Source organism: Pseudochaenichthys georgianus, chromosome 6 (assembly GCF_902827115.2).
Source record: "Pseudochaenichthys georgianus chromosome 6, fPseGeo1.2, whole genome shotgun sequence".
Classification (NCBI taxonomy): domain Eukaryota; kingdom Metazoa; phylum Chordata; class Actinopteri; order Perciformes; family Channichthyidae; genus Pseudochaenichthys; species Pseudochaenichthys georgianus.
Genome location: NC_047508.1, coordinates 31,317,840 through 31,337,744, shown reverse-complemented (window position 1 = coordinate 31,337,744; position 19,905 = coordinate 31,317,840). Strand labels below are relative to the sequence as shown.

The window sequence follows — 19,905 nt, the reverse complement described above, 5'->3', positions numbered from 1 at the left end:
TAAACAATCATAATTACGACACAAAATTAAGGTTATTTGTAATTTCATAAACCAGATAAAATGTTAAAAATGACAGTGATCCATTACAGCCTACCTGCACCTGAGTGTTGCCCATGTCTTTGTAACGGTGGCTTTGCAGTGTGCCAAGTGAAACAATCATGCCAACATATTTTGGTGTAAACCACACCCACCAGTGTGAACAAACACTGAATAGTTATCAGTCCTCTCTCGGCCATCTGTTATGTAAACGGCAGCAGGACGGATCCAAACTGGTCCAACACGTACTCAAGTTGAACTGCCACTTTATTTTGGAGATTTGTCTTTTTACATATTTGGATACATGACAATTACAAAAATTACAGAAACAAATGAATGAAACATAACATTGTAACTTAAAGCTTACAGTAAACAGATTCACCTTTTCCCCAAGCACGATAATAGTATAAAATGAAATATTAGAGAATAGAAATATTCAATCAAATAAAAATAAAATAGAAAACACAGGTATTAGATGTGTTAAGGCATCAACAGGTAATAGTTTAGCTAAGCGCAGAACATGAGCTGGGGAAACGGTCCAACATAACAGGATCTTATCTACATGCATCACGATCAAACAATTTATCGTTGCCTGAGTTTGAAGCACAGCAGTCAGCTATTTTACCTAACATTTAAATACTTCAACAACAGATAAGTATCACATGTTTTCATTTAGGCAGCCATGAAAAGTCCTTCATATAATTTAAAAACAAAAAAGCTACACAATATAAATATCAAATTCAGACTTCTTTTTCACCTGCAGTACAACTGTTCCATTTTAGTGAACACAAAGTATAACACATTGTTGCTTCAAAACACTGATTATGAATGTGTAGCATCATGACCACAAAGACACTGACACGTCTTGGTAATCACGTTTCATGAAGTGCTTTGTGCAAAATAAAAAAAAAGAATGTGTATCTTTCCTTCTCAACACAGACACAGCTGAGGACAAACAGAAGCACAAGAAGTGGGCGATGGCTGACGTGCTTTGTGTGATGGAGCACACATAGTTCAGTAGGTAGGGGCAGCTTTCATTAGCTCCGACGTGTTGGTAAACAGAGGCCCATCAAAAAGGGATCCCTTCACTCGGTCAGGGCTTCCCGCTCCTCATCTCCAGGCACAGGACTTACCGTCAACAGTCAACACACACCAGCTGCTGCTCAACAACTGGCCACTGCAGGACAAAAGCCACCTTCACTCACAGTACGAACAGCTGCACAGATTTCTCTTCACAGAAAGCTACTTCACACATGTCAGATTTGAAGCTGGAGAAACTGCTGGGCGGTTATGAGATTAAAGCTAAATGTTTCTAGCCTAGTATTTGCCAGAGAAAGGATAATAGTTTGTTAAAATTGAGTAAGTATTACCTCAATGTGAATACAATGAGTTGCTGTAACTTTAAAAAATAAAAATAAACTAAAATTGAATATAGACTTACAGATACTGGGACTGTCATATAGCTGCACATACAAACAAGGGGAAACTCAAATTCTCATAACAAGCAAGCCCTCAGTTTCTAAATGGCTGTTATTCTACTGGCAGATAGAACCAATGATAAGTGTGTCATAAATTAAGGCACCTAGTCTTTGGTTACTTATAGTGGCACTTAAATAGTCATATTTAAACAAGAGTAGGTTGTCTGGATTAGACACAGTGTTTTGGGATTTTTTACAGCAAATGTTGATTATCATCAGCGCTTTCATTGCAACATAGAGAGTGTAGGCCAGAGGTTTAAATACATGGGTTTCAGCACGCATGGAGACTTGGTCGATCCACTCTGTGCACTTTAACTATCAGCAGACTAGTAAAATAGGGATGGCTTTTATATATGTTCTTAGTTTGTGTGTGTATGTGTACTGCACAAAACACACAGGCACTACAGCAAAGTAATGGTCAGTATCATCATACCCCAGCAGGGTAATCTACATCATGTCCAGAGGATTAGCCAGCAGCTCTCTGGGCTAGAGACACTCTGACAGCACCTCATGTTTGGGTAAACACGGGTAGATCATAGGCGAGCAGTTACACTCTTCATGGACGTCTTGGCTGAGTTGGATCTTCAGCTTCTCCACTTCATAGTTATGGAGATACTCCTGGACCAGGTAGCGCTCTCTCTTCACTCGAGCCCTCACGTCAGAGGGAACATCAGGAATCATCCAGGCAACAAAGAACTTGACCAGGAACGCAACGTGCTGTGGAGCAGAAAGCAGGTTTGTTTTAGTTCCGCCATTTCCTGGCAAACGCTTTACACAAGCTCTAGGTATCAATCTTTGATTAAATGGACTATTGATATTGAAAATACTAATTAAACTTTTGGGGAACAATTGCTTATTCAGAACGTTTTTCAGGTAAGGTCATTGGTAATGTAAGGTGAATGCAGAGAAACAATTTCCCCACGAGGGATTAATCAAATCTTTAAAGTCAGCTGTCAGTCAGCAGTTGGCAGGAAGTGGTTCAAAACAAAAAGGCATATTTTGCAGTTGAAAAACAGTAATAACTTTCAATATATTTCAATACATGTTATAAGAAAAAGTAAAAATAGCAATATAGATTGTGTGGTAACACAAGTGTCGAGATAGTATCATATCATGGGGCCTCTGGATATTCCCACCCATATTAGTCTTACTTTTGGCTGGAATGAGAAAAAGATAAATATCTTTATAAAAGGTAAGAATGTGTAGCTCAGTTCAAGTTGTCATTGAGTGATGCTGGTATTACCTCCATGATAATGATGAACGCCAGCTTTGCTGCCAGAATATGCCAGAACTGCATAGTGTGAGAGTACTGCTTCTCGTGGCCGGAGGGGTAGCGGTAATCACGGTACCTACGGAGAAGGAAGAGATATTTAACACTCTGAAAGGGGACAACTTCCAAAATACTTAAATGCTGGTAATAAATCCCTACTTTTAATCCAGTTAAAAGATTACTTTAACCTTAGTATTATGTCATATTATTTCTACTTTCATTCAAGTACAGAACCCGAGTACTTCTTCCACCACATGTATTACCATAGAAGTGGAAACAATGCACATTTATGTCACACACAGAGCATTACAATCACACACACCTGCAGGTATCGATGGAGCTGTTGAACCAGGAAGGGTTCTCGTCGTCATCAGGCCTGTTTTCGGCTGGGATGACAGAGATATTAAAGGAAGACAGGCTGTTGCTTATGTAGCCTTTCATATTCAACCCCCCGTCCGGATGGTAGGCGTACATGTACACGAGCCGAGGGATCATGTCAGAGGTGAAGGCCACGATGAACGCCTAGAAAGCAGGGAAAGAAACCGTGTCAGGCAAACTAGAGATACCACTTGGTGATATTGAAAAGACTCAAAGCACACAGATGTTGTCCAGCACTCACATTTGTGACCACAGAGAGAACGGCCATCCCGTTGAGGATCTCCTCCCAGGCTCCGATGCTGTGAGCCTTTGCTGCCACCGGACGTCTGAACTGAGTGGTGAGCTTCCAGGCATCCACTCTCACCTCGATGATGTTGTTGACGAGTGCCAACAGGGGTGCCAGGGGGAAGGAGGCGACGAACAGCGTGATGAAACCAAACTGGATCACTGGGACACAAAGAGGGCAGAAGATAGTGAGAGACAGGAGGAGGGAACACCACCATCTGCAGAATCTCAGAGGACAGTGCAGCTATCATTTTCGATCTTACCCATTGAACTGTCTTTATCTGTCTGTGGTTTATGTGTCTTATTTGATCTATCTTAGAATATATATCCTTTATCCATCTATCTATCTATTTTTTCTTTTAATGTTTCTTTTATTATCTTTTCTTTTTAATGACTGTTTTTAAATGCCTTTGTCTGAATGTCTTTCATTTTTGTAAAGCACCTTGAATTGCCTTGTGTTGAAAGGTGCTATATAACTAAACTTGCCTTGTCTTGCCTATCCACCTATATTTTAAAACCAGTTCCTCAGGGTTCTTTAGGCAATTAAAATGTTCTCCCAGCGTTAAAAATGCATTTAAAATCAGTGTTTGTGTTTATTCCTTTACGTGGCAGCAGTATATTAACAGGTAATTACTAATGTTTGTCTTGGTTTCGCTCTAAGTCAGGTCTCCAGACACTGGATTTCTCATAAACGGTCTTCACTGCAGCCAAGCCTGTCTCTTAATCTCCCTCTTTGTGTGTAAAGGATCGAATGTTTACCCATTTCCAGATACTCGTAGAAGAGGCCGAGCTGTCCGAAGCCCTGCAGGTCGTGGTCCTGCTCCCAGCGGCTGTACAGACTCTCTGGGTGGTTTCGTGCCTTCCTGCTGCCCCACCAGTTCATCATCCATCTGAAGGACACAAGGGGGCGATAAAGTCATTTCAAGGCAACACAATTCACCCTATAACAAACATGTTAGAGGCTGTTGTGAAATACAAATAAAAGCTATAAAAATGGTTTTTAAATAAATGTTGTTTCAAATGTAACAATATGTAAAAGTTAAGGTTTATTTCTGTAATTGTTTAAATTGGAAAATGATTATGAAGTCACTGATGAATGGCTTTTTCACAGCAGACTCTTCAGCAGGAGCACAGCTGTTACTGCAAATTAATGACGGCTCTGTTCTGTTCAAGTGTCACAGTAAGCAAGGACAACAATGTGAGAGAGAGCCAACAAACGATGCAGCTGAATGGAATTTGTCCATCAAAATGTATTTTATATATACACTCAAATGTTTTCTTTTGATACAAGGTCAAATCTATCATGACCCATCTTTCTTTAAATGTCCTAATCTTATTGATTTTGTGTTAAGAGTATGCATGAAGGACATTAATGTCACTATTTTTCCAAACCAGGATGCAGGATATTTCAAAATAAAATCAATGATATCGAAATAAAAAGTCCCCAGCCATGGTCTATGAAATATGTGAAGCAGCTGCGACGCCTGTAAACAGAGAGTGAATGTAACCATCTGTATCTTCGGACGGTTAGTTCAGTGGAGTACTCACGGGACCAGAGCCTCCTGGATATTTCCCCACACCTGTTTACCCGTCATCACGATCACCAGCTGCGTGGTCAACTCAATCAAACAGCCTCCAGGATCACACTGAATAGGTTGAGATTGAGGAGGGAAGGGAAAGAAACAAACTCAAATTCAAACCCAGGCTGAAGTACCAATGCTAATATTATACAATGTAATGTTTTTTATATCCGGTACCTCTTCATTCCTCAGTGTGCTGCCAAACATATAGGCATAATTTCCAGGATAGCCGACAAATTTGCCCTTAAAGAAAGCCACGTAGAAGCAGGAGGAATAGTAGTTGACAAATTGGAAGAGGAACATCTTCACCGTCAGTTTGTTCTCATACTCCAGGTGGGTCTTGGGAATTTCTGCCACAGTAAAAGCCATACATTTTGAATAAATAATAAAAAAGGAAGACATTTGTACACTCCAGGATCAATATGAAGATCATAATGGACACATAAAGACACCGATATGCAATACTCTGGTTCACTCTCACGCTCTGAGCCTCACCCATATCAGTGATCCAAACAGCCACTCTCTCATACATGAGGTTGAGGATCATGATGATGACAAAGTTGATGCAGGAGGCTGTGACAGAGGTGGCCAGCTGTGGCGTGATGTAGGGGCCGACCACCTGCAGGTTGGAGGTGGGATTGTCCTTCATGATGCTGGCGAAGGCGGCGTAAACCGCCAGACGGTACGCTATCACGCCAATGATGCAGGCAATGATCAATGAGATCTTCAGGACAGAGACAGAGACAACATGAAAGACAACTACATGGCAAAAAACAACCGTACAGTGAGAACACCGTACCGTTGTGATTCACGTTAGACACCAACACAAATGAGGACATGTGAATAAAGCACACGTAAAAGTGATGTATTGCCTACATACTGTACATGTAGATGGAAGGAATAACTGTCATGCTAATGCAGATATTCCCAATGGAAGGGAATTATCTTGCCATTAGCACATTCACAATTTTCTTAGTAACAACAGTCCACAACAGTCATATTATGGGCCTGTATGTTAAAAGCATTTGGTTTAAAATAGTCCATCTTTTTAAGAATGACATAATTTCCCCCATATTTTTTAAATGTAGATTAAGTGCAATAATCTCAGCTCCCAAATTATTAAAACAGGTTAATTTCTCAAAAAGCTTTAAACATAGTGGCCCTGGTCACATGGAATTAGTGAAGTTGATGAACAGCATGACAGGAAAGATAAAAAGACACGCGATGGAGGAATGAAAAGCGTTTAGATTCATCAAGTTTACCAAAGAAACAATGCTCACCCATAACAGGACTGTGGCTCCAGACAGACACGTGCGTGCACACTTGCTTGTTATTGGTAAGTACGGCTCCATTTCCTACATCATAAGCAAGCAAAGCATGGACACGGGAGTAAGTGTTATATCCTGAAAAGACAGCTCTCAAAGGCCATGTTCCTTTAACTATCACTAGCATCCGATGCAAGGCAGAGCCTGGTCACCCAATCACAGCCGTCTGTGTGTAGGTGTTTCAGTCCCAGTCCAATTCTTTCATCTCCTATTGAAGCTAGCCTTTCAAGATACTGTTCCACCAGACAAACAGTAGTGCGGTGCAGGGGTACATTCGTGCCTATGGGTCTTCCCAAAAAAGTCTGTTATCCACACCAACTACACCACACCAAATCCTCCTTCTCAACAATGCGGCATTCCACGTTAAGCGCCACCCTTACCCAGAGTGTCACGGTGGCCCAGCACAGCAACAACTTCCCCATTAAATCTGTGGGAGTCCTGTTAAGAACCAACTCCATTTCCTGAATATGGGTGGGATGTGGTTCAAGTCACATTACAGCAGCCTGTTTCTGTTTATTTAACACTGTCTGTCACTTTATAAACTACGCATTCCTGACTCAATGTACACAGTGTTCTTAATAAAAGAGTCTCCCTTTACACAATCTTTTTGATGACTGAATGCCACCATCTAAGAAGGTAGTTATCCAGTAAAAACAGCAGATCCTGTATTCTGTCCAATCCTATCTACTTGTCTGGTGAAGCCTGTGAAAGTTACACAGCCATAGATCTGTACATTAGAACATTATCATAAAGCATATTAGTATTCCATGAGCCCTCAAACACCTGAGTGATTCGGTTCAGCTTGCGGTTGGTGCACTTGGTCTCGTACTCGGGCCGAAGCTGCAGCTGCTGTTGCTCCTCTTCAAAGTCGACCAGATCCCACTCGTACTCGAGTCGAGCCTGCCGCCTCTTCCAGAACTCCAGGAACAGCGTCACTGCAGACCATACGAAGTGGATACAAATATGTTTCTTTGTGATTTGGTGAATAGACCCTTTAATAAATAGTGAGTAACAGTGTTTAATAACAATATATCAACTCCCACTAGGTGGTGCACTGGGTTAGAGAATGGAAAATGCAGAGAGGCATATTTACTCACCCCAAATCGCCATAAATATGGCAAAAAACACCGTTCCCACATTGTCAAACAGGTGCGATTGCTGAATGGAGAACAAGTTTGAGAAATAGTGAGATAAAGAAAAAACAGAATTGTTGAGATCTAGCTTCAAACCACTTTAAAAGTCAAAAGTAAAACATATTAATGATTAACAAAAGCAGAAAATCCAGGATTTGTTACCCATGAGGAGTTGCATGTTGAGTTGAGTTTCCAGTAGCCACATTTCTTGTCACACAGCGGGCACATGACAATATTCCCTCCGATTTCAGCACTACATATGTCTTTACTGTAGGGAAATGAGAGTGATTATTACTAAATACTAATAATAAAGCAACAACATCTGAAAACCAACAACACAGGCATGTATTCTTGATAAACTCACCTCCACTGGTTGTCATCGAAGGTGAGGAATCCATAGACGAAACAGAGTGTTCCCACTATCGCAGCAAACAACAGCATCTCAGTGTAGAAGCCCAGCCAGGCAAAATAAATACCTATCTTCTCCCCATAATACTTCCTGTTGATGGAAAAAATTACATTTCCTTTAATTCCTTTAACACATTTTGAGCAAACACACATCAGATATGCCTTCTTGTTTTTGTACCTTATGAGATTGAGGGGCTGCTCCTTGTAGAAACAGAAGAATCTGGCCCAGTGTTTGTGGAGATGGTATCTCTCACTTTCACAATTAGCATCTTTAGCTTTTGTCCAGTATCTGGACTGTACGTACACAAGAGACACAGTTCACTACCTTTTTCATACAGTAACATCATTGAAGGAATTATTAATGATTGCATTGCAACACAGTACAGTGGACATCCAACAGGAGGAGTGAAGACTACAAAGCTAAAAGTTCACCAAAAGACGCTCACATCATGCAGCGGGAAGGCAGCAGTGTAGGTGCAGTTGTTGAGTAACCTCTTGATTCCCTTCTTGTCTTTAACTCCGCACTCATCCTTGAAGTATGAACAGCGGGACAGGATGTAGTAGACCTGGGCAGAGAGAGAAATACAAGGAGAAATGTTCTGAAGCTTGCCAATAAGAACATTTAGTTATGAAGAAGTTTATTAAATAGTTATTTAAAAAGTATGTATGGCCTGCATGCATTCTGCATTGTATGTGTAAGTGATGTTTCATTTGAAAGTCTCAAACAAGATAAGAAACTCATGGTCAAAGAATCCTTACTATCCTGTTGCGGACAGATGGGGGGAAGAACGTCGCTTTGTCATCGATGAGGAAGAAGTCGGACTTGCTCTTGTCGAATGGAGCAGTGAAATAGTCGGGCTCGGGGTGCATGATGTGCTCCGGCAGACGGAAGGGGGTGGACAGCCAGTTCATGGGCATGTCACCATCGTCTGGGATGTCGTTGACCTTGAATGGGACCTTGATCTTCAGCACGTCTGCGTAGGTGGCCAAGACTTCCCATGGAGCGTGGATCTTCACAAAATAAGTCTTTCCGTCGTCCGACTCCTAAATATAATGACAGCGAGACATGAGTGTAAGGATATTGGATCATAAACTAAAACAATTTCAGTGATAACAAACAAACACTTGAAGAATGCCTTTTACAGGCTTTATGAAAAACGCATGGTTTATTGGCTATGAAGTATAAAGATAAATATCAGTGTTTGTTTTGGCTGCTTCAAAAATACACTTATGTACTGGATAATTGTTTTTACTTAAAAAAAAATATGATTAACCATATATACATATTATAAAGACATAAAATACATTAAATGATAGCTGGACTTTTACCGATTTATCTTCGGTCTCCAGTTCCAGGCCGACGTTCACTAAATTAGCTTCGTACATCTTCCTCCTCTCCTTTAAAAGAAAGCAAAGCATATTCAAACATTCAGGGCTGGTTTTTGGCATAGGCGACATAGGCAGTCGCCTAGGGCGCCAGATCTGGGGGGGGCGCTCTGCTGGTAGCTCTGGGAGGGAAAAAACATTTTTGACCATTGGTGCTCATCCTAATTTTCGGCCTTGATGTAACAACATTCATAATTAAGTCAAGGTAACACCCTTTTCGCCCCGGTTACACTTTTCATTTTCCCTGTACGATGGGCGCTGTAAGTGATGAAAATGGGGGATGTTGGCTTATCAGGCGAGGGAGAGAGAGAGAGGGTGCACCGGTACCGGCGCTGTTGTTATTAGCATCTGGTGCTAGCTGCGCTAACGGATATAAGAAGAAAAATCAGCTAAAATCTCGCCTTGGGCATCAAATTGTCTAGAACCGGCCCTGCAAACAGTAACAAGTTTGTTTCAATCATTTACTGCCATTTCAAAACACCAACAACCACAAAATGAAATACACAGAGTGTCAAATAACATTAGAAATGTTTGAAAGGAAAGAGTCTGAATAATAGGAAACCTTTACACATGAAATCATAAGCATGTTTAAACAATTGTGAAGAATATGTATGTGGATAACATTGTATGGTATGATACACAAAACAGCAATAAGATTGAATGGATCCACAGTCAATTAGCTCAGTATCTTTGCAAAAGTAGCAGTCACTGAGTGCTAACAGTCCTTGTTAGAGCTGAAATTTACGGTCACATTTAACACCACCTGTGGATAACACACAGGAACTGGCCTCCCATTTGCCCTTCCTCATGCAGTGGAACAAATGAGCAAGTTCCTGGAGAGGCCAGAGGTCTGAGTGCTGACTCACTGAGGGCTGCGGGTAGAAAGTGAGTCGGCCGCTACAAACAGCCTTATTCCAGAGTGGTAACACGGAGCTGTGAAGACTAACAGCTCCGTATCAAACACTAGTCACACACAAGTCTTTCAGCACCCCACAGCTGAATAATAGATGAGCCACAAAACAAATCTGGCCAGCAAAGGTAAAAGAATACTTCAAAGTTGATTTTCCCAAGAAAAGGGGCTGTAAGTGTATCTCCAGAAGTGACCTTCTCAGGGAAATTCCGTGAGAGGATTACTGACACAAGCTGAAAATAACAGTTTATCTAACTTTATCAATGTTTTGGTATTTGGAGTATGCCGCTGACACACACTGTGAACTCTGAGGATATCTTGTAAGAGACAGTTCTTACTGTTTAAGTCAAAACATGGAAATAACAACAGCTGCTCTTTTGTGCCATATTATGTCTTTAAGATCATTTCTTCTGGAAGTAGAATACATCTTAAAAAACGTTTGTTGCAAAACATATAATAATTCATTAAAAACACATACGGAGAGAGTAAGCTAGGGAAATACTATACTGTATATAAAAAAAGAAATGGCATAGAGTTTATTTTCTTACCTGCTTTCTCTCGCCATCTTTATCATCAAGATAGGACAGGACAAAATCAATCCTGCGCACCCCATCACGGAAGAACACAGAGTCTTTGCTGTGTTGTTGTTTGTCAATCTATAAGGAAAAGGAACAAAGGTCACAACATTTAAAACACATACACAGGTCCAGTATCAGCTCAACACGTCTTTGGATGCATTCACCACAGCAGACAGTCAATGGGTCAGTGGCAGCAAAACCCAAAGAGCAAGGCAGCAAACCACTTCATACAGAACTGCTGGACTAAATCAGCAAAACTACTGATTATCAAATCTTTACCACAATCACAAAGAGCATTCTTAATGCAGGGCATCTGCTATTGTGTGGCGTTTCATTTTACTCATGTCTCATTTACAGGATGTATTGAACAAGATGAGAATAGGCTTTTAGAGATATCTTTGTCCACAGAATTGAATGCAGAAAATGACATAAAATGTTTTGATTTTAGGTCATCAGTCAACTCATTTACCATAACCTTAGCAAAGGATATGTAGAGAGGAGTACACATTAATTAAAAACATTATTTACACACAACAAAGACATGCAGCAGCCACATCTGGGTTAACACTCCAACATTGTTTCTGTATAATCTGTAATCTATAGTCTTTAAAAACACCTGTATTGGTGGCTAAAAACATTCAGAACATGTGCTAGCCAGTAAATGCTAGCCCCTGAGTGTCTGTCTCAGCAGCCACGGGGCTGAAGGGAAATGAACTACACAGGAATGCTTTGAGGGAGGAAAGGAAGGCATGACTGCTTGCTTGCTGCTTCAGCTGTTCGGGAAGCTAAAAATAACCATGTGCCAGTAGTTCTGTCATCACTACAGTAGCTACCTACACAGACAATTGAGAGAATTTGTTAACATTTAGCATCACAAATACTATGAAATAGCTCTGTACTGTAATTCCGATAGAGCTGGCAGTTTACGGATAGGGAGGAAAGGAAGAGCACTCTACCTCCATGGTCCACTCCTTTTATGGTTATGATGCACCAGCGGAAAGGCTGCCTGTCTGATAGAGCAAAATTGCCTTTCTCCAGGGAGCAAGCTTCGGCCTTAAACGCGCTACCTCCCTCACTCTCACTCCTCTATTCCCCCGGCTCCATCCAGTCCCACTCCCCTCCCTGGAAAAGCCCTCACTCGCTCAGATATCCAGGAAAGAGAGAGGGAGAGACAGAGGAGGAGGGATAAAATGAGAGAAGTAGAGGAGACTCCTAGAGATGACATCAGCACAGGATAGCATGGCGGCTGCCAGCTAGCTAACTAATGTAATAAGATCACAGCGCCAGGGGAAGCGATGTAAGTGTACTGCTCAACACTGACCGTCGGGTTATATTTTTAAAATGATATACATATTTCAGGGAGAAAGGTCAACGGATACCATAAGGACATTTCCTCTGACAAAACTGAATGTTGGTGTATAATCTCCCCGAGTCTGACTGTTCAAAAAGAATCAATTAAACAATCTGGACCATTTCCCAACACTGTACAAAGTGCAAATGGGTACTTTGCCTCACCCAATCAGTGTTATACTGTAAGTATGACAGCTGTTTTTAAAACTACAGCTCAATCTACCACCCTGATTCATACTGTACTAACATGTAGAAAGATATGCATGTACGTGTGCAACCTTTCTGCGGTTCTCCCAAATCATGCACACTGCTAACCGCTAGTTACCTCCCAGACTAGATTGGACCATGTTGACCATGGCAGGGTGGCAGCTTTCTGGGACATAGCTGTAAAAACTCTCTCATTTTCCATAATTACAGATCAGCTGTATGGAACCGGTGCATCTGCTCAGTAAAGCTGCTAGAGACCAAACCCTAACTACTGGGTGTTTTGACATGTGTATGTCTTTTATCTTAATTAAGGAGAGTAAATGTTGAACATGCCGTAAGATAAATATGCTACTAGATTTCAGGGATGGGTTTCTATAGGATATCTCTATTTTGGGGATAAAAGAGTTTAAAAAAGAACTTCTTTGAAACTGGTCACCTCTTTCATTTTAAATAGATCACAGCTGCTTAATTGTATAATAATGTATCATCTTCTCTTCAGCCAATGACACTCCTCTCTATTTCAATCAAAAGGAAAAGTCTCTTTTAGGGCCACACTACGAAATAAGGTGCAATGCTGTTCTTTGTGTTTTTACTAAATTATTTAGACAGAATATATTTAATTAAAAAAACGACAACGCGTGATATTATTTGTCAGCCATGTAGTAACTAGTGGCCTCTAGATCTCTAAGTTATAGGTTCATCCATCAATGCAACCTCCAGATTTGTTTCAAACACAAACACATTATCCTCAATAGCTAAAAAAGAAAAATCGAATACTTAGATTTGCAAAACAAAATGGTATCTTGAACGGTGAGCCTCCCTGGAGTGTCACAGAGGCAACCCTTTTGAAATGTTGCATGCATTTTAAACTCATTTTATTTCTATTCTTCATTATAGATACATTTATGCAGCTGCCTCCCCTCGTAAAGTCCTTGATGTGATCTTCGTCTCAGCTAAATCGTTATTAAAGGAAGGCAGATAAAGTATCTTATTGCAGGGTTCTTTTTCTTAAAGATTAGCTGCCATAAAGCGGGTCTTTGTTCCACTATTCATTCAAATGGGCTGCACAGTTTAAATACCACCACATTTTAGAGTGTTCAAAAGAAGAAGCCTACAGTACGTTACATGGTTAGCCACAGCAAAGAGCAGTCCTGTCTTGAGCACTGGGCAGGGTCATGATTACAGTATAGACTGTATACACTTAAAAAACATGAACACACGTAAATGCACACACACAAAAAAAGCTGGGCAAATGACAGATACAGTAAACGGTGCATGGGCAAGTCTTTGTGTGAGTGTCCCCTTCTAATTATGGTTTAACACCAGCAGGCTGTTGATTTCTCTTCAGTCAAGTGGACAATTATCAAAGGTGAGAACAAAGCAAGTGAAAACGCCTTTTCCATTTTGAATGAACTCCTATGAGACATCAACACATAGCTCATGCTGCGTGTTTCTATTGCTCCCTGCAGTCAAAAGTGCTCTCTAAAAGCCAGCGTCAGCCCTCTTCCAAGACATGTGTATTGATTTCAGCTCTGATGTCCAAAATGTATTCTCTGAACATCTAATGTCAGTGGAGAAATTCAACAAGAGAAAGACAAGAAAGAAAGAAAGGCTTGCAGCCAGACATATGCATGAAGTTGCATCACATCACAAGCCTGTTTTACCATGCCATACCCTGGAACGAAACTTCAGGAATTGGGCCCGCTTTCTCCACAGCTGTGAAGGAACCAAGATAGTGAGGGAAAGCCCAACAACAGCACAACAAATTCAACAACACACAGCTGAAACTGTAGCAGCCACCTTACAGAGGTCCTTAAATGTCAGACTACTTGCATTCCATTTACACAGCATTACACATTATGTCAATTGTTAACACTCTGGAAACGACTAACTGTTATAAGTCAGGGTCAGAAGGGTGCAGGTCTTTCTCCGTTTCAGGTTTGAGTTCAGAGACGGTGTGAGACGACGCAAACACGCAGACACAGCAGCATGCAGCGGTGTCCTTCACTGGTGTCTTACCCCAGTCAAAGCTTCGATTCGCTCTAAAGTCTCAGACTCGTGCTGTGGACTGTCGCTGTGTTCAGACTGGGCCAGCGAGGCCAGGCTGGTGTTGAGAGAATCACAGGTCTCTACACACACATCAGGCGTTAAAGGAGACTTTAAGTGTGGTGTGAAAGAGGGAGAATAGACAGGAGCATGAGGGTTATTATATATCACTCATGACATTTGCAAACCGTAACTGTTATGAATGGACTGGAAAAAAACGAGTAGTGGGCTCTAATAAGATAGAAAGGATGACCACAAGTGGGCAGTAGACTGATTCATAATAGGAAAGTCATTGAGTGTATTAAGTGATTTACTAATACACAATGTACTTCCTAATACAATTTTTTATAGAAGACATACTGGAAGTGAATATATTATACTGTCAAACAGAAATATGTCATGTATGTGTCTTGTAAAGCTGAATAGACCACATTTTCACATATTTAAAAATAGCTTGAATAAATTCAAATCAGCCAAAAAATGTGATTACATTTCGGGTCACTTGCGAGCATGTTTAACTACATGGGAAGTATAGAAATGGCTATTTGGAAATTGTATAAAAATAAACTGTCTCGGAGAATCTAGGGGGAAAAAAGGTGCTTTAAGTCATGTCTGTTGTGTGAGTGTAAGCGTGGTGAATTACCGGTGATTGTTCCGGTTGGAGGGATCCTGTGTTCGATGAAACATGTAGGTGGTAGCCATTTACATCATCTGCAAGATAGTAAACAAAGCAACATTACATTAATATAAGCTATAATATTCTTTAACCAATGTAAAATGATCATAACAAGTCAAATGAACTTTAGCCAGGCAGGCTGGGGGCAGTAAAGGGAAGTTTCAGGCATATGAACAGCCACCTCAGTTAATAGACGTTGTGGTCTATATTTGAGCAGCATTTTGTGGCAGTGATCCCATAGGCCGGACAGCATGACTTGACAGGATCACTGTGGGAGAAACACACTGCCATGGTGCTGTGCTTTGAGTGTGTTACGTGCCGCAGTGGGTGCGTGCGTGCGTGCGTGCGTGCGTGCGTGCGTGCGTGTGTGTGTGTGTGTGTTTCTCTCTCTCTCCCGGATTGTCTCCAGGTGCAGCCTCTCCCCCAGCCTCCTTAAAGGACATGAGGAAGGCTGCAGTGGCCTCTCCTTCTCCTCTGGCTGCATGTGTGCAGCACGTCTCTGTGTGAGGCCTGTGTTTTTGTGAATTGTTAGGAGATGTGCTCCAGTTTATCTTTGTGTGTGTTGTACTATTTAGTCACTTTCTTTTAACAGAAAGTTGTTCTTAGTTACTTAAGTTTGTTTTGCCAATTGGCTGGTGAGCCTCTTTACTTTTTTATTAATTAAAACCTCAGCTTGTGGTGACCTTTTTCTCCCGCCCGGTTGTTTTTGTGTTTTGTTACTTCCCTTTGTACCCCTAGTTTAGGAGGGAATGTAACAGAGTGCTTTGAGAAGTGTGGGAAACCCCATCCATGTGATGCAAATTAAAGCTGCCCATGTGATGAGGCATGACTTTAATCATTACAAAATACTGCTGTTACCTGCCAGTCATTGTTTGACGAGAGCAATGCAAGCCTTTCATTCACTCAGAGAAAGAGATTTACATAAACAAATAGCAGGAGAAATGGAAAAGCAGGGACAACTTCAAGTACAGTCTGTGACACTATTTCCCAAAAAGTAAAAAAGCAGAACAAGGTTTCAAATAGAAATGCAACCTTCCTAATTGATGGTCTCTGTGAAGTTATATTTAGTCTGGACTCAACACAGACAAAGTGCTTACACTGACCTGAAACAAACATCGAAACCTTTCTACGTTGTTACACACCAAGTCAGCAAAGTAAAAGTTAGTGGTTAATAAACTAAAATAAATGACATTTTCTAGAACCAGAATACCAAAAATGTTTAAATTAGTTTAGCTCTAAATGACTTTTTTCTATTTTTGTTTCCTTTTTGAGTTAAGACAGGATGTGAAAGCTTACAGGGGACAAGCAGCGACCTAAAGAAGACATTACGTTCTATATAGCACAATATACAGCAGATTTTAAACGAAAACCCCATCAGCTACTGTTTTATGCAATACTTTGTTGTCTTTAAAACAACATAAGATCCAAAAAGGATTGTGAATTTGATTTTGATTGCCGTCAGAAGTTCCAAAATGTATTTCCTTTACAACATATGAGAATGCATCTAATAGCCGAGCATATTTGTGCACAGTTGAACTCAGTATTGCAGCTCTCAGCAAACATTATTTTCCAACCTGACCAAGAAGCCTCCACAGTTAAGGCTTTGTTCGAGAGAGAGCAGCTGATCACAGAGGAAATGCCAAAAGGCAGCTTCTGTCTCATTCTTTTATTACCACAGCAACCACAGCAACATATTCCAAACTACAAATAATATATATATATATCCTAAACAAAGAAAGTTATTTTACAACTCAGCTATACAAATACTTTAAGGCAAATCCTGCTGAATCATAAAACAGTGCCAACAATTACAGCTTGTATATTGAAATAAGAGAGATATGACTCCCCCTCCTATCGGTGTAGATGTCTACCATTTTGCACCTGTAGTTTTTCAGTGTTACAAATGCCACTTAGCAAGGTGTAAATGGAAATTCAGCAGCCTTACTTTCAGTAGATATTATTTTTTGTATACAAACACAGTGGGTGGGTTTTGTCTAATTTCCTACGACAGGAAGCTGTAGTCTGTTCTATTTCAATTTGTAAGTTTCAGGTGCTCACATACTGTACACCTACAGGCCAGTTCACCAAGACTGTGCCAGATAAATGTAATCCATATTTATAGTAAGGGTGCAACAACAAGGTATAATCCAAGTAAATCTGAATCTAATGTTCTCTCGTCTGTGTGTTTTGACTCGTGTCTTTGTGCAGTTGAATTGACTATATAATGACATTTAAAAGAGTCTCAGATAGTTATGTTAATTTTGTATTCATTAAGAATCTAAATTGTCTGGGAATAATAGCAGTCTGGGGATATTTACCATTAACACTACACGTTTTTGAGTGTATATTAACAACATGAAAACTAATTTTAGCAGCACTAGGTCATACAATTATTAAGTTCTGATGTACGAGAAAAGCGTTTTATCATCACCATTGTTTAATCTATTTACCTCTAAAAGAATCAAGATTTCTAGTACTACAGTCATTTTTATTTTGTAGAGCTGAGAGTGTGAATTGTGAAAAACAGTCTCCCACTTTATCACTACACACCATTAACACAGAGCATCATGTAACATAAATGATAGTTCATGATTCTGCTATAAACATGATGAAAAACAAAACTATCATATCAACTCCTTCAGATAAGGGCTTCTGGAAAGCATCCATGGTGAATCACCCTCAATTCACCAACACCATAAAAGGCTAAAAATCACAAACCTCTTAGAGTTTGTTATTAAATCCCTTTAGGCCAGAGGCACTGAGAGGTTTGGGGTTTGTACTGGTGGATGAATGTGAGCCGGTAAGTGACAAAGTATTTCCAGAAAGCAGGCCAGCTGTCAGAGGCTGGCTGGCTGGCTATAAGTCACTGTTGTGTCCATAAAAATAAATATAAACTATGAGTTTGTTAAGGCGTAAGGGAAAATGTACAGGGTGGGTCCATTTTAAAATAGTAGAGCAAATGTAACTTAAAATAGTTTTCAAATGCTCTGTGGTACAGATTGTTGTTACTGCATAAACACTGTAATTTGCGAGTTATGCCAGAAAGGGCATGCCATAGAATAGCCAACCAGTGACATAGGCTACATTACATCTAATTAACTATTTACCTTTTTTGTTAAATAGAAGTGTTATGGTTATGTTGTCAAATGCAATAGAGCAATGTTAAAAAAGGTTATAGATTTAGTACAATGTTGGTTTAGTAGTCCTTGATAAATACATTTAAAGTTTTTTTTTAACACACTGGGGAACACCCGACCTCAGTTTAGTCTTAGTTGATTTCCCAGCTGTAGGACAGTAACGTTATCTCACCAACACTAATGAAACATAACACATTTAGTTAATAGCAACATTTTGAATGCGAAACTACGGCAGGCTGGTTGAGGCTCTCCGCTAACTTACTCACCATTGAAAGAGTCTGTTGGGCTCATCTCAATCAGACTGTCGCCTCCCGCTCTCCCCGTTATTCGGTGCATGTTGAGACTCTGGTGTACGGTCCTGATCGGTCCTTATCGGTCCTCATGTACACCAAGATATCCCGAGCAATACGGTTTAACTCCAAGCAGTGCTCCTTCAGTCTCTGCTAGTCCACCAGGCTGCTCCCCACAGGCCGCCCTTCTTCACCCACTGACCGCCGCCTGCTGCATCACTTCAGCCCGGAGGGAGGTCCGTGAGGGCGGGGCTAACAGACCGTGTACTAACCATATATACATATAGTCTATCTATTCTATGGTAAACAAAAATTATTAACCTCACATTTGATGTAGGCCTACATATATTTGTCTTCAATAAAGAACAGAATACAAAAAAAACGTACATGTTATAATTGTTGTTATTTAACCTTAAGTGAAAGGTGAAGGTGAAATACTGTATGAAAACATTAACATCTAGCTGACAACATTGCTAACAATGTGAGCTGCATACAGAAGCTTAGTAGCCTATACATTTGAGGCCGAATTCCTCCATGAACTTCATTAAATCCAGACAACTGGGAGTTAATGTTTGAACTTCAGTATTCTACTTACCAACAAAGAACAACAAAAAGAAAATCTTTCGTCGGCTCTTTTAGTTTAGTTTCCAGTATAGGCATTGCAGAGATAATTTTTTTAGTGGAAAAAAAGTTCGGAAATAAGGTTGCCACAGTAACCACTGTTGAATACAACCCAAAATACAAAGACAAGACAAGTCTACAAGTGTTATGGGTCTTGATCATAGACTGCCGTCCGTGTGTTTACCTTAGATCATTTATTTGCTTAGGCATTAATGATATTTGTTTGGCAAAATATCCAGAGAGTTTCTGAGACTCCCTCTGCTGAAAAAAACAGCTTGGACCAGCTAAAGATTCTATTTTTGAAGAATAAAGCAATTTTAAATTCCTGTTTCTGAACTATCTGCCCAATCTCCCCAGACCATCTGTCAGATAAAATTACATAAGTCATATTTTTGCGCAAGGACACATCTTGAGTGGAGAATTGTTGAACAGCTCTAGAACTGTAGCTAGAACTTGTTAACTAAACAACACATTTGGCTCAATTCACCATTTGTACTTAACAGGAGACTCCCATTTCCATTTTCAAAAAAAAAAGCTGAGTGTGCCCACAATAGATCCAAAAGTTTCACAGACTTGAGTCTGATGAGTAAGGAGATGCATATTGAATGTGATCACACACTTCCCATACAAAGACTGACACCTCAAAACATATTCAAGGAGCATGACATTTGCTTCGTTTACTTCATCATAGTGAATGTTGACCTTCCACAGGACAAAAAACAGCTGCAACTCGTTTCCAATTGTTTGTTTGTAGCCTTTATTTATTCAGGTAAAAATCCCATTGAGATCAACGATCTATTTTACAAGGGAG

At 40.3% G+C, this 19,905-nt stretch overlaps 1 protein-coding gene across 5 annotated transcripts; it reads right to left on the bottom strand.

Moving 5' to 3' along the window:
• Positions 1–285: 285 nt before the first annotated feature.
• On the bottom strand, positions 286–18,681 carry ano5a (anoctamin 5a). 5 transcript variants are annotated; one of them, XM_034084629.1, is made up of 22 exons: positions 18,450–18,681; positions 15,014–15,081; positions 14,344–14,481; positions 13,999–14,040; positions 10,738–10,845; positions 9,223–9,291; positions 8,653–8,937; positions 8,340–8,459; positions 8,072–8,187; positions 7,850–7,984; positions 7,648–7,753; positions 7,450–7,510; positions 7,136–7,287; positions 6,733–6,813; positions 5,523–5,751; positions 5,205–5,377; positions 4,996–5,093; positions 4,207–4,337; positions 3,404–3,609; positions 3,107–3,306; positions 2,758–2,863; positions 286–2,231 (listed from the first exon to the last, which is right to left on the bottom strand). In XM_034084629.1, exons 1-22 carry the CDS (start codon positions 18,517–18,519, stop codon positions 2,001–2,003), a joined length of 2,925 nt encoding a protein of 974 aa, XP_033940520.1. In that variant the 5' UTR covers positions 18,520–18,681; the 3' UTR covers positions 286–2,000. The 5 variants fall into 5 exon arrangements, with proteins under 5 accessions (XP_033940520.1, XP_033940521.1, XP_033940522.1 ...); XM_034084630.1 differs by lacking the exon at positions 6,733–6,813 and adding an exon at positions 6,308–6,382; XM_034084631.1 differs by lacking the exon at positions 13,999–14,040.
• Between the last annotated feature and the right edge of the window lie 1,224 nt (positions 18,682–19,905).